Source organism: Sylvia atricapilla, chromosome 8 (assembly GCF_009819655.1).
Source record: "Sylvia atricapilla isolate bSylAtr1 chromosome 8, bSylAtr1.pri, whole genome shotgun sequence".
Lineage (NCBI taxonomy): Eukaryota > Metazoa > Chordata > Aves > Passeriformes > Sylviidae > Sylvia > Sylvia atricapilla.
Genome location: NC_089147.1, coordinates 6849503 through 6865101, shown reverse-complemented (window position 1 = coordinate 6865101; position 15599 = coordinate 6849503). Strand labels below are relative to the sequence as shown.

At 37.2% G+C, this 15599-nt stretch overlaps 1 protein-coding gene across 1 annotated transcript in view; it reads right to left on the bottom strand.

Annotated features, from left to right (window-relative positions):
• Nucleotides 1-1039: 1039 nt before the first annotated feature.
• PDZD8 (PDZ domain containing 8) overlaps nt 1040-15599 on the bottom strand; it is a 52987-nt gene continuing 38427 nt past the window's right edge. Inside the window, exons 4-5 of the mRNA XM_066323512.1 lie at nt 6689-6851; nt 1040-5655 (exon numbers count right to left, since the gene is read on the bottom strand). Coding sequence (XP_066179609.1) covers nt 3458-5655; nt 6689-6851 — 2361 coding nt within the window. The 3' untranslated portion in view covers nt 1040-3457. The remainder of the gene's footprint in view (nt 5656-6688; nt 6852-15599) is intronic.

Genomic DNA, 15599 nt, shown 5'->3' with positions numbered 1-15599 from the left:
CAGAAACCAAGATTCTGTTGTATGATGGATTCTTCACTATCACCAAGAAATAATTGTGCAGATCGGTGGCTATTTACATTAGGCTCAGATTTTACTGATTTGCACACTTGAAACTTTGCCCCAAGAGACGTTATTCTACTTAACTTCACTGAAGAGTTTTGGTCAACATCTAATTGTTAATCTGATCAAATTCAAGACTGAAATACCAATTCAAGAGTTCTAAATTAATACAAGATGTATTCATTTTTTTTGCCAGTGTATTTCTTGAATTCACAAGTATATAATTCAAACATAGCAACTCACGTTTTTTTATAAGCAGAGAAGGGCTTTCTTCATGGCTTGGTTTTGTATTTTTTGAGCACATCAAAACTAAGGAGGAGTTTGCATTAATCTGCAGCATGACTATGAGGAGACCCGAGGAGAGATTAATGGATCACATTCCTTTCTGCAGCTGGAGCCAGGTTTCTGCTGGGCCTTAGAGAGCAGCATCTTCCCATGATTTGCTGAGCAGATCAGTGCAGTGCAGTGGTTCCCCTGCTCTTGCTCCACTCCTGCTTCATCAGAAGAAGATTATTTAAAATCCACACAGACACTCCTGTTTGGAATCTCTGTGCCACCTTTCCCCTCACTCCCAAATAAACACTTAGCAGTCACTTTGGATTTTTTGAGTGTTGAGTAACCAAATCATTTTTGGTGACAGTCAGGAAGAAATTTTACTCAGAATGTACACAAAAATCCCCCTTCTGTCCTGGACAAATGTGGGTTTTTCTTATTTTGTCTATTTTGATCTGTGCCAATTCAATTGTTACAAAGACACTTTATTCATTTGCTCCCACTACTTACTCCTCCTCTGCAGCTGTAAACTTCCACAGATGCTTTATTTCAAACTTCTCGGCCCAGTTAATCCAGTTATCAGTAGTTTTATATAAGGCAAAATGTGTTTTTCCCCTGAAGAGCCTTCCTTTAAGTGGTGGCTTTAGATGGTAAACTACTGCAATAGAAGTGTTTAAAAAACATTGACGCAATGCAAGAAAGTTGATAATTTAGCAAAACTATTTTATTAAAGCTTATTCTCATGATAAAATAATAGCCAACAAAATCATATTAGGCAGGTCTTCTGCAAATGTGTGTAGCTGCCACCTATTCAGATATCATTAAGTCAAGATATTCTTGTTTTCTGTGGTACTCTTTATTTTCAGCTATTTACAGTCAAGCATGAAGCAAAGATTACATCAGGAATGTAGTATTACAATTTCCCCCTCGAGATTCACTGCTTATTGTAAATAATGCCAGATAGGAATTCATGTTTTCCTTCTTATCACTAAAATACAACTATTTTGCCCTTATTCCATTCGGTATATTTAAAAATATTGCACTACATTTAATTTACCTCTTACAATCATCATCATTAGCAACACTATGCGAGGAAAACGATATCCAGCTTTTCTTACCCACTGTGTTACACGAGTCAATTTAAAACCATGAATGTGTTTTTTGAAATCAGTATTTGCATTGTTTTCACAGCTCCTTCATGTGCACCAGGGCTTAAATGAAGCACTTGGATATATTTGAAAACCTCTGTAGTAGTCTGTAAGAGCAAACACTGATGGGATTGAATGCAGATCACCAATGGTAAGCCGCTGAGAAAATGGAGTGGGGAAGTCTTAATATGCATCTCAAGCAAGTACAGGTTAAATAACTTTTAGACAAGAAGGGAAGCTAATTTTGTGCGATTATTTGTTGAAGCTTAATTCCAGAAGTGTGTCACATGCCTGTTTTAGCATGGATAGTGTTTTCCATACATCAGCTAAGTAGTATCAACTGCCCAGAACTCACAAAAAAGTGCAAGTAGTTGCATGACTGGCAGTAATCATTTTGTTTAGAAGCACAAGCACTCTGTTCCACGGTAAAAACCTCTGCTTCTTAATTCTGCCCATCACAAACTAAACCAAGAAGCAAATTTAAAGGAGAGGTACATTACAGATTACCTCAAAAACTAAAGGAGTTATTTTTACCATCTCAAACTCCTCTCCCACAAAGGCATTTTTTCCTACTACCAGCAATACCAGTGATAATGATACAAGTACCTAGCACAGTACCTAAAATAAAGATGATATTTTACACAAAATTTCTATACACAGAAGATGAAACAAGGACATGTCTACAGGAAATAAATAAGAACAATGGCCTCAGCCATCACCAGTTTAATGTGATGCTAAGATCCACAGTTTAAACAGAGCACAAGACCAGACAGTTCTTTTCAAAAGCAGCTGGCTGAATTTCTTCCTCATCTCTACTGGACTCACAAATTGACTCAAATAAAACATGTTATATACAATATAGGACATTTTGCTGACAAAGGTGATCCTTCTGCTCAGACTCCATCTTCTGTATGAGAAGCTGAATGCAACTTACCACTCTATGATTACTCAAAAGTGTTGAGACAACATTAGTTACTTTGTGTTTTGCACCTTAAGCTTTCCAAAATGATAGTCTGCAGCAAAATATTAATTTCTTTATATTACTTACACCATCATTATACATGCTTTTTCACAGAAGGCAATGGAACCTCCGACTCTTGTGAAGAACAACTTTCCTTTACCAGGCTATCAGATAATACAACATCAAAAAATGTATGATTTTGCTCTGGAAGGCAACAAGCCTCTTACCTTGAAAATATTCCCAATAAATTATTATGAGATACCAGTTTATACTTTGATATCTAACAATAGTCAGAAGTTCTAAGGAGGACTTTTTTTTTAGCATAGCATTACTATATTTCATGTTAAATAAAAACTACAAAAAGTTCTTGTATTTAACAAAAGCATGGAAAACATGTGATATGAAATGGTAACTTCAGTAAGTATTAACAACAGACAGAAGGAAAGACCTTTTGTTTGCTGTCATGATATGTTTGGCAAGAATACACAACTACCTAGAAGACATACAATAAAACTGTGATCAACACTTAAAAGCCTGGCCCCTTAGTGACTTCTGTGTCAGTCATCAGCTTAGGCATGCAACAAGCTTATAATGTTTTCTTCATACACTGGAAACTGAACATTTTGAAAACCCTGCCTGTTTCCCATTGAAAACACTACCTAAAAAAAAAAAAAAAAAAAAACAACAAAAAAACCCCAGAGAATGGAAGTGGGGACAAGTAACACATTAGGGAAACCACACACATTGATGTGAAATGGTAAGGTTACATAATTAGAAAAAAATAAAAATAAGTTATTAAAAATAAATTTCCAATATAAACCCCAAAGTGTAGTTTTAACCAGCTAGTTTAACAAAATGATGGTGCTATAGCTGGAGAAGAACCACTATAAGCAATTAACTGTGGAGAAGCAGGACACGCACATTATACCAGTGTTTTAATTTAATTTGTGTGTGTTTGGAGTTAAGTGCAAAGTATTCTTTTAGTCCCTTCCTTCAAAGACTAAATATGTAAATATCAGTCTACTGATTGAGGTGGATCAACTGGCTCTTCTGATATGATGTTCAATGTTGGAGCCTCTGTCAGACTGGCATCTTCGCTATCTACTTCTTCTGCTATACTGGATTCCTCAAAATCTTTAGTCACTTTTTTGGATTGCCTCTCAATGAACATGTTCTCCAGGGACTCTATATCCTCAATGCCTGCCCTGTAGTGGATCATCAGCAGTGTGAGGGCTTGCAGTCTCTCACCCGACTTAGCCAGCGCAGCAGAAATCAGGGCTTTCTTCCTCGCGTCGGTCGTCTCCTTCTCCTCCTTAACGAGCGAGTTATTGTTCTCCAGCTCTTGGTCTATCTCATTCTGCAGCTTATCCAACATAAACTCCAACTTCTGGAAACGCTCCTCCGTGGGCAAACTTCTGTAGAGATCCCTCCCGATCTCTTTGACGGCGATGAAGACGCTGTCGTCGAGGCCGCCCTCCTTGCGCACCAGCTTGATGCCGGCGCCCGCGGCGCGCTTGGAGGGGCTGCTGGGCCCGCTGAGCTCCGTGTCGCTGCTCTCGTTGTCCGACGTGTTGGGGGTGTGCTTTGGGGAGGGCTCGGCCACGTCCGGCCCCTGCTCGGCCAGCCGGGCCTTGGGCACTTGCCGCAGGTTCAGCAGGCGGGTGCTCGTGTTGATGATATGCCTGGTCAGACCTGTAGTTCTGTTAACGGACTTGGCCTCGGGATCGACCCGAGAGGACGAGGCTGCGGGAGGCTCCTGCCCCTCCGCTCTGCTGCTGCCCGCGGTTCGATCGAGCCGCTTTTCGGCTCCTACACAAAAGGGCATCTCGGTTAAACATTTTTCTTGACATTTTTTATGGCAAACGTAAGCACAGAACATGCACTGCGAAGCTGCTTTAGTCCATACTTTCTTTTTGCAGTAATCGCACCAAGTTGGATTCTGAAACTGAGTATCTTGAAAGTTATGCTTGTTGTCTGTGAGAACTTGTCCCAAGCAAGGATCCTCTTTCTGAAGGGCACGAGCTTCTTCTTCTAAGTGAGACTCCCTCTCTTTCTCCAGATACACGCTTGAATCATCCACTTCACCTTCTTTTAAATATTTGAATTGTAAAGTTACATCACCATAACAAAATTTTTCATTGAAACCTTTATGGGTTGTCAAACTCCGCAGCGCTGTTCTGGTGACTGCTGCTTTAGGTGTAGGAGCACCCAGTGGAAATTTTCTAACAAATTCCATCGAGGACGTAGATAGACAATTTAAAGCAATTTCTTCAAGTTTTATGCTTGCATATCCTAAGCAGATAAAACCACCTGCTTTGAAAGGGTCTCTGCACCACAGTGCAACATTAAGGTACTTGTGGTATTTTTCTACTTCAAATAGACAGGAGGATGTTCTCGTCATTGGCCATCGGCCCTGACGGATTTTATAAGGAATTTCTGGTGACTCCCATGTTCGATGATCATCACTATCTTTGCAGCTACGTGCATTTTCTGTAAGTCCATCTTTTAATGGATCTTGCTTTGGTGCTGTTACTACTTTTGGTACTACTGGGTCTTCTATCTGATCACTAACTTTAATTACCTTCTCTGTAGATTTTTCTCCATTATTTGCAGGTGGAGGTGGCCTCTCTGGTTTATCAGAACATACACTTCCAGTTTCTAACGAAGTTTGGCTATCATTAGTAGACAAGACAGGCTTAATTTGTGGCCTAGGTGGCACAGGAGGCTTAGTACTAGATCCTTGTTGTGACTGTTTACTCAATGGCTGTGAAGCATCTGAAACCTCAACAGTTTTAGGTGCTACCACTTTAGCCCCATCTTTTTGTTGCGTTTTGGATGCTGCCTGATAACTTCCTAAATGCAGTTTTCTATTCAGGATGGGTGATATAGTTCCAAGAGGTTTAGCAGCAGCAAGAATTACTACAGACCGTTTGGGACTTGGAGTTGTTGGCAGATCTTCTTTTTGGTCAGGTGCATCACAATTTAACTCTTCAAATTCTGCATCAAAATCTCTGCTATCAACATCAGCTACTAAAGTACTCTGGTCATCTTCTGCCTGTGCCAAGAAAGCTGTGTCCTCCAATTGTCCAAATCCATCCTGCAGTGTTGAGCCATGCTGATTACACCCAACAGGCCTTTCATAAAAGACTAAAACTCTGTCTCCAGCTTGTCTAATAAGCTTCAACACTTGGACAGTTGATGTGATCTTAACACCTATTAAAAAAAAGACAAACATTATTAAGTTCTAATTATGATAATAATCTAAGTGAACAAAAATAGTCAACAAACACATTGTTGCTCAGTAACAAAAGAAGTCAATTATGACAGAAGAGCTTAACTGAAATATAACAGATGGATTCTCTCCCTTTTATTCATACAAAAGATGGAGCTGGAAAAAATAATTACATAAATACTCCAGTTTGCTGTTCATAATAATACTGTAATCTAACAGTAATGTTGATTTGATATGGAAAGTTTTAAACTTGCTCTTACTGTAAGTTTGGACTTTTCAACAGTAGACATTAAACAAAGGATTCAAAAAAGATGGGTATCTTTAAACACAGTTATAATTGTAACAGAAGCAGGCAAAAAATGAAAATAGTTGCAGTATGTTAACGAAATATGGGCATAACGCTACATTATCAGTGTGGCTGGAGTGAGCTGAACCATCTTCCTGAGCAGAACTTTCAGAGCCACTTGATGCATCTACAAATTACATCCAGGCCAAAACATCTTAATGAGCACACAGTCCAAATACAGTCATGCAGAGGATCATTTAAAAATGACTTTTCCTTTGTTCTAAAGCAATCGCCAGTTATCTGTTCAAAGGAACTGAAAACCTTTTTAAATTACTGGAGTATTGCAATGGGGATTTATTTAGGCACTACCTAAGCAAAATAACTCATTGTAGACTTTAAGCTCTGGTCTGTAAAACCTCTGTAAAAGGTTAAACTTCCTGCTAGCCCAGTCACATTAATGTTTTGGCTGTTTTGTTTTGTTGGTTGTTTGTTCTGTTTTTAATGTTGTTGCCAAATGTTTATTCAAGCTTGTTTTGCCTTTTACTTAAGAAGGTGTAAATAAATATGCAAGAAAATAAATCAAGCAAACAAAGACCTTAAGTGACCATAAACAGATAAATGTTAGCTTTTGAGTGACAAGCACAACTGTAATTATTAAGAAAGGGAGGTTAGCTGAACTGCATAGATGACAAGATGACCCTTATTGGGAAAGCTGACATATCACTCACTGCCAATTGCCAGCAGTCTGTCTCCTCTCTGTAGATCAGCAGCTGCAGCAGGTGAGTTTGGAGTCACAGTTTCGATGACAACGTGCCCTGCGTCCTCCTCCTTGGACTGCACAAGGCGCAGCGTGAGCCCAACGCTTTGCAGATTCCCTTTCACAAGCTCTGCCTGCAGAGAAAGAAGTCAAAAGTATCTCAGTAAAGCTGACTGCAAGGATTCATGGCTACTAACAATAATTTAAATAAAAATTAAATAAAATTGTACAGTTTTAACATTAAAAACAAGTTATTATTTAAAAAACGCATCCATTGACTTCACCTAATTGATTAACTGTGTGCCAACTAAGTTTACACCTTTGGAAGTAAGTCCCAGTCCTAAATAAAATACTACTATTAAAAACAACTTCATTATCCATTTTATTAGAAGCACTGTACCCTCAATCTAGGTATCACTTTGAATGTGGCCCATCTGTGTTATAAAGCCTAACACTATGAGCAGCTCTCCAGTAGTCTGTATAAAAGGGTGTTTGGAGCGACAAATCTCTTTTGTACTTACACACTGCATAAGTATATTCAGAACAAATCTCAATTAACAATAGCCTAAAAAGTTTCTTCAAAGAAGCAAACTCTTTCCTTATACTTATCTTGCAAAATAAATACAATTAAAATTTAAACTCAAACACCCTTTTCAAAAAAACTAAACCCAAAAAAAGGACAACTGAGGTGCTAACTCTGCAGCTGACTTTCATATGACAGACCTAGATAGCGATCAAATATTTACAGACCTCAGCATCCGAGATCTTTGGCAACTTTTTTCCTAATAAAAGCAGTCCTTAATGAATTTAACAATACCATTTTTCCCCCTAAAGCACATTCCTTTTAGATTGTTTCAAATGACTGTCTACCATCATTCCATCAACACATATTCTATTTGAAAGGAGAACTAATATGTTTCAGCTTCAAGGATAGAAATTTAATTTGCTTTTTTGATTCCCAAGAAGAGAGAGGCAGATAGTGTAGAAATCTCCCCAGGAAATTTTATATTTGGTTTCAATTTACTGAGTTCAGGTAGACAGCCTTCTCCTCCAGCCTCATGCATTTCCTTTGTTGCTATTCAGACGTGGATGTTTGAATTGTCTGGAGTTGATCCTCCTCTTTGGAGGATGTGTTTGTTCAGTTTGTGCATTGGCTTTCCACAGATGGAAGTGGATTGCTTAGCTCAGTCCATGGCTCTCTCCTTGGCTGCATGGCTGTCATTCCTTTCTATAATCTTAATAGTACTGCATCTTGTTTTTTTTAAAATTGTAGTTCAGTTCTTTACAGAAATAGAAATGCTGCGCTGCTTGGCAGTTTGTTACAGAACAGCACTGAGTTTGAAGAAGCAGACTTGTATTAACTTTCTAAGCTTTGTCACTATTTCCTGCATTTCCTACAGGCACCTACTTTTTTCTCAAACTTCTGTTTTTAATACCCAGTAATGTATGTAAGAATAACAAGACCAATATAAGGTTAATTGCAGTTCCAAGACTTAAAGGTTATTCCAGAATAAAACAAGTAAATAGTTGCATACAGAAACAACTGTGATGGAGTTTTCAGGTTGATTTTTGTTCATTTAAATGCCATCTCATTTACACCAAAACTACTGTTACAGAATTAAATTTCAAAAAATTTAAATAACAAAATACTAAGTGTTAAGAAACAAAGAAGTATTAGAAACACCTGTGGAAGAAGAGAAACTTGGTTTTTTTTAAGAAAGAATTGCTCTTCTGCTTTAGTCCTTTATATGCAATATAGCTTTAAGCTAGCAATTCACAAATGTTGCAATGCGCTGTATGGAAACAACACAAACAATTACTGCAATTTCAAACAACACTAATTGAATATTTTAACTGTCAAAAACACAAATGACATGAATTTGCTTTGGCAGCATGCAAAGCTGCAACAAAAACAACATCCAAAGATCACAATAATGTAACTGCACATTCTTATCAAACAATGAGGAAACCATTATTTCTGAGCTTTGCTCGGAGTCCAAGTACTTAAATCTCAGTTTTCCTATGATGGTTCTTTTCTAAGTCTCGCTCGAAGTGATTAAGCTCAAAAAGATATTTCCAAATCATTGTGTTTGAATAGAAGAGGAACCATCATAATGAAGACCAGGAAGTAAACTCGCATTTAAGGAATGCTGACAAACATGAAAATTACAAAGGGCTGAAAAACAAATTATAACCACTTCTCCCCCTAATTTCTGTTAGTGCACTGAAGTAGAAAGCTGTTTAGTGAGAGAATTCCAGGAAAGAAATGGATGCTCAGAACACTGTAGGGGAAAAAAAAATCCACCCCAACAAAAACTTCAATATGGTTTTTCTTTTAACATCCTGTTATTCTGCCATTTAATTACAGTCCTTTAGGAAGTAATCTATTTTGACTGTATATAGTTTCTTCTGAAATCTTACATTAGTTCTGTATCTCAAAGGCCAGAACTGGAGTTCATTAGTAAGACAAGATGTTTGAGAGTCATGGGCTATCCAGGGAGGACATCCTGTTAGCTCTACATGGCAGCAGAAGAGATGTTGCTGTGAGTTTGTCCACAACATGAGACAAACTCTTGACCACTCAAGGCTCTGAGCAGAGCAGAAAAACACCCAACTACTGAAGAAAAGTGGACACCACAACGCGGTCACAGGAGTCACCTCAGGCAAACCTACTCCTTTCTTTCACAGTTGGTATTTTTCTCATCCATTCAAAGAAAGGGCCAGAGTGATAAGATTTCTCCAGAAAGTCACAAGTCTTGTCTGAAAGAGAACGTCAGGAGGAAGAGCTGTGTTGCAACATCTGACTTTATGAAGAAAGGCAGCAATGACCTCTAATCACTGTTGTTACTTGCAATCATGGCAAAGTGCATGATGAGCAGATATAGAGAAAGGGCATTATTAGACAGTAAAAAGGAAAAAAAGTTACCAAAAGGGTTTTTTAAAGCATTTGTCAGTACAGACTCTGATGCTCTTGAGCTTCCTTTGAATCCAAGGACTTATTTGAGCAGAACTACATAGGGGATGACTTAACAGTGAAAATATTCTGTAGTGCAAAGACCAGAAACCCCTGAGGTGAATCCCAGCATTTCACCCTTCCCTCCTCCTCCAGGGAGAGACCACATGAAAGAAATGAGGGACAGCTGGGACCCAAGATATGTAGGTATCTCTGAACATTTGGCTCCCATGCAGGGACACAGCCTGCAGATTACAACATGTATGACTCACTGATGGCAAGGAGACTTCCAATATTCCAGCAGTATCTGATGGAAAGCTGCTTTTGGAAGGAGAGTGCCTTTGAACGTAACAAGCAAAGTTCATCTCAACTTTTTTATTAACTTTGGCACAGTCACAAGCTTTCTCATGAGGTAAAGTGGTTTTATTTATCAACCCAAACCAGATGAATAGTTTCCTTGATTGTTCTTTCTGGAAACTGCAAGGAACACCACACTATCTCAGGCTACGATGAATGCAGGTGAAGATCATTTGGAGCTCTCAAACACCCTCCACCCCGACAAGTTCACTCACAGACCCAAACATCTTTGTACACCCAACACAGCAACTTTATGCCTTTCTGTCTTCCCCCTCAAATTAAGACTTGATAATAAATGTGAAGAGCCAAAGACCTATTAGAAGACAAAACACGAGGAGGATGAAAATCGGCTAAATGACACAGAGCTTGGAAGAAAATTGCTGATAATGAAAGGACATTTATTATCCAGAAACCTTGCTGCAAGGCAGAAAAACTAACAGCTGCACCCAGGAAAAAGCGAAATTTTAACCAATTAGCTATATCATATTGAAGCAAGTTTCTTTTAATTTGATCTAATTAATAGCTCTGTTTTACCAGTTCCTGCAAGCCTTAGTAGTTACTTAAATACGGAGCAAGATGAAGTAGATATGAATACTTCATTGTCAGTGACAGGCACACATTCAGTGCACATTCAGTCAATTTTACACTGAAATATTTAAACTGCATCTCAGAACATAGAAAATGTGCCCTTTTTTTTTAAAAAAAAAAAAAAGGCAAGCAATCTTCAGACTATTTATTTAATACTTGCTGAGATTAAGACACAACAAAACAGGAATTACTATCCTGGTGAGAAAAAAAAAAAAAAAAGTAATTTCCTTAGTGTTTTATTATTAAAACCCCCCCAAACCCAACAATAAAACAAGAAGACACAAGATGTCCATTAACTTTAAAATTAATAGAACATTTTGATGTGGAGCCGTGAACACTTGACTTTTACAGGACAAAGTTCACAAGCATTGATTCCACAGTACAGGCTTCAGTTCGTTTATATGCACCAGTGTATGAGGCACTGCAGAGCACAACTCCAGCGCTACTTTCAGTTCAGTATTGGATGTATGCTCTGGAAACACAATACAAGGAGAAAATGAGCTTGTGTCTCACAGCCCTTCCTTGCCTCAGCCTAGTTGTTCTGAAAGCCTAGCAGTCGAATGTCAGTGAAAATCAATTTTTCCAAACCTTTTCAAACATACCAGTACTGAACTCCACTTCTCCACAGTGATTAATTAGAAGTTTATAGCTTGCTAGTGTCATTTAAATGGCCAAATATTTACACGAGTGTCAAAACACAATGCAGTTTTAATCGTCAAATGCTTCATGAAATTATCAGTCTGAAATAATTAACAAATATAATGGGATAAATAAACATCCCTTTTACAGGCAACAGACAAATGTGATGCCATCTCGTTCACTATTTATTCCAAAACGGTATATATGAAGTTACACTATTATGTGATTCAGAGGTAAGGATGCCACCAGTAGTACTGTAGTCCCATAACTAGAATCTAAGTTAACATTAGACACAGCATTTCCATCCAGAATTTCTAAGACAAGATAACAATAAATTATGTCTCCATTAATAAATACAGAGATTATAACATCTAGGAAAATGTGTATGACAATCTCTTACCAGCAGTGCAACATTGTTCAGCTAAACTTTAAAAACTCTTAGGTGCATACGAAAATAGAAGATCACAAAATTAAGCCATATCAGGATAATTAGAGCATAAGACTTTTGCTTTTAAACCAAACTGCTTATTTTCAGGAACTAAAAAGGAAAATGTTGTTTTCGTAAGCTTAATTTTAAGCTGTAAAATAATTTCTAATAGTCTAAATTTGCTTAACTATTTGTCAATATTAACATCATAAATCTTTACTAGAATTTAGTAAGCAAGTCACATTCTTTTGAATAAATGCTAAGAAAAGCTTGATCACCCAAGCACAAATAAGAAATCTTATTTTACTTACTTTACATCAACTAGAAGAACACTGTTTTTCCAAACTGTTCATATTCCCCAGCAGGGTAAGTAACACTGTCTATGTAACAGAAACTGAACCCATGTCAGTGCTGTATGACAGATAAAAAAAAAATTTTTTTGGCCAAACCATCGGAGTTGCCAAAGGGGACCTTATGCATTCTTGCAAGGTATAGTATAATGCCTTTTGAGGAAAAAGAAGTGAAAATGTCTGTGAATATGTAAAGTATTACATTTTCCCAGATAATCCAGCATATGCCGAGAGGAGGGGAAGGAATATTTCATGTCAAAATCCCCCAAAACATTAAAGTCCAAAATTGAGAAGCAGTTTCTTCTCTTCGGAAGACTCAGTTGTTTGTATTATTGAAAAAAGGTTTTTGGCAAACATCCTTAAAACATTGACTTTAGTATTACAGCTTTTTTCAACCTTATTATTGAATAAAGTTATTATATATGAGCTGCACAGCAAAGAAACTGTGAGATTATTTACAGGAGAGAGGAGGTAGTAAAAGGAAATGGCTATTACCAAACTCATGATCTGTTCCTTAGAAACACTGGACACAAAGGAAATAAAATAATTTTCTTTTAATATTCTGGGAGGATTTCAATCTATGCTTTAGAAAAGGAGTAGATTCTCCTCCTTGTGACACAGCCCTGAAGCCTAAAGAGAGAGCTCATGCTAGTGTAGCACAAGCCTTTTCCAAACCTCTTCTCCAGCCCTCCTGTCCAGACGTGCTCTGATGTAAACCTGAACTAAGGAATCCATGATGACAGAAATGCTTTCGTTTCCCTGGCATAGAGAAAACTCCCAATTACAGAAAGAGAAACGTTTTCCGTGCATTCAAGAGCTAACCCTGTTCTTGGGACGTTTAAAGAGTTCAGTAAAAATAAAAGTATGCCCTAATTATCAGTTATACACTGTGTTCACTGTCATGTCTTACACATGCACAGGTATAATGCTGCAGATTTGTGGATGTGCCTCCAACTCCAGATTTAATCTGTGGATTTCCTTTGGCAGGTTCAGAAATGTTGAAACACGCTGACAGGTTTAAATAAAATAAAAGGCTGTAACAATTTATAGAAAAACTAAACTATACAGTATGACAAACAATGAAAAGGAAGGAAATAATCCCTTCAAGTTAATTCTGCACAGAAAATTGACTTATTTTCCTCTCCACTAGAAATAGGCATTACAAATCACTCATTAGAAAAATACTGATGGTAATGTAACGTAAAATATAATACAGTGGCTACTTAAAACATCAGTGTACATTACGGCTAAAAGCAATACACCCTTCTAAGAAACCAACATATACTTGAAAACACATTTACAAACCTGGAAATTAAGTTACCAATTTGTGAAATTATTTTTTTCAAATAATTAATAAAAGACTGCTTCAATAAAAATCTGATTTATTTTTTCCCATAATTGAATCTAAATCCTAAATCTAAAACTGCTACTGTTCCACAATTTATATACTTCCATGACAATAACTAACATACTCTTCCTTGCTATGTGATCCTTCCTCCATACCAAAGAAGTTTACATGTCTTTAGAATCAGTCAAGTGGAAATTTTAAAGGATTTTTCTACTATTCCCAGATTTACATTGATTCAGTTAATTTCAACATTTTGATTTGTCCCCCCATTTTTTTAATATTTTGGCAAAACATATCAGACAAGTATGTTGAATGAATACGTATTTCTTCTAAATACGCAGAGTGGTAGGTGAAGAGTTGGTGTGTGATTATTCTTCCAAAATAACTACATTCATTAATACATTTAAACATTTAAATATATACATATATACGCATATTTAGAACTAGCCTAGAACTTTCAATCAGAATTCAAAAAGAAACTATCGCCTGATTATAAAAAAAATCCTGTTGACTAGCAATCCCAATTATTGTTTTTGCACCATTCCTTCCACAGTCATAACTGAGCAATGGGCAAAAAGATATTCTTATGCCCATTATGCCTGAAAGAAGAAATTTGATGATACTATTAAAAATTTAACATGCAAAACCAAAACAAGTTTGGAAAAGCTACTAAAATGGACTTTTACCGTAAGGAGGTATCACCAGAAAAAAAAAAAAAATTCAAGCACATCTTCTTAATTTCTCTTTCCGTTCTGTGCCACTTACTTGATAGTTAAACCTTTGTTACTTCTATGTGATATTTATTGTAGTATTTGTAGTGGGTTTCTGGACCAAATTTTAGTCTTAATTCATTAGTTTTTAGCTTAACCTGGTGTTCTACTTTCCACCACTGCAGCTCTTACTCTGTGCTGAAACCCCGTGAGCCAGGAGGGCTTTTCTGTATTCACAGCTGTCCTGAGCAGACCTTGCCTAATCCACTAGGAAAAGTCAACTTTTCACTTTGCTCACCTTTCTCTCCAAAACCTCTGAACAACACATTCTGTCCTGAAAATAATTTTCAGCAGTAAAACACAGCAATCAGCAAACACTCAAAATCATCTTGAGACTAAATACTCACACGATTCTTCTAGTACAAATATCAGAAAATATCCAGTACAATAACAGAAAATTAAGTTCTACAGCTTTTTTCCTTTGATTCAACATTGCCCATTTTGCAATTCTACATTTTTGACACATATTTGCATTCCATACCCTATCAGCTGGAGCAGCTTTATAGGGCTGGCTACACCTTGGTGTCTCATTGAGTGTCACTGAATGAATAGCCACCAGCTGTTTCGTGGACTGTAAGGAAAACCAGATTTTTGATGAGTATAAAACAGTGTAAAAAGGGAAGTAGGATGTTCTATCTTTCACTGTTACAATCTTCGCAGCCTTGTGGAACTGTGGTCTGTGCATGGGGAGACACAGCGATCTCAGATGAAAACTGCATTTTTCTCATTTGGTTTGGTTTACTTTTAGGATGAAGTGTATTTAAGGAAAAAGGTCTTGATATTTTCTTTACTGGTCATCTTAAATAGAGAGCCAGTGGGACTCACTTTCTGTTCTACACGATAACTTGTAAAACCCCAAAAAAACCAAGTTACAAAATATGACGGTAATTTCATTCTGAAATGAGTTACATATTGGACCTAGATCATATTTATAAGTAATTCATTAAGGTCACAATACTGCAAATGTTATGCACATGTCTAACTTCACCATCATGAGCTATTTTTCTGAAAATAAATGCGACAATTCATCATAGGAAAATTAAACATCTGCATGTCTGCCTGATGAGCACTGAAAACATTTGACATCAGCAAAATCCAGAAGAGGCTTGTTCCTGAACAAAATGAGGATTTTTCTTCAGGAGCTGTATCTTATTTTCCCAAATACTTCTGACACATTGCAGGTACTCTTTGGCTAAGCTACCCCTAAAAAATTCGCATGGTGAAGCGGGTTACACGACATGCAAAAAGCAAACTGTTCAGCAATTATTGTGAATTGCTGGGGCATTCTTCCAGCAATTACACGACTTGAATGGAGGAGTTAAAGGCAAACAAGGCAGCAGAAAACCTGCATTTAACTTTGACGTGTCCAAAGCAGGTAAAATAAAGGCCTTCAGCTTTAGGTGGAACAATTCTTTGCAGAGCAATTTAAGCACAAACACCAGCGTAGCTC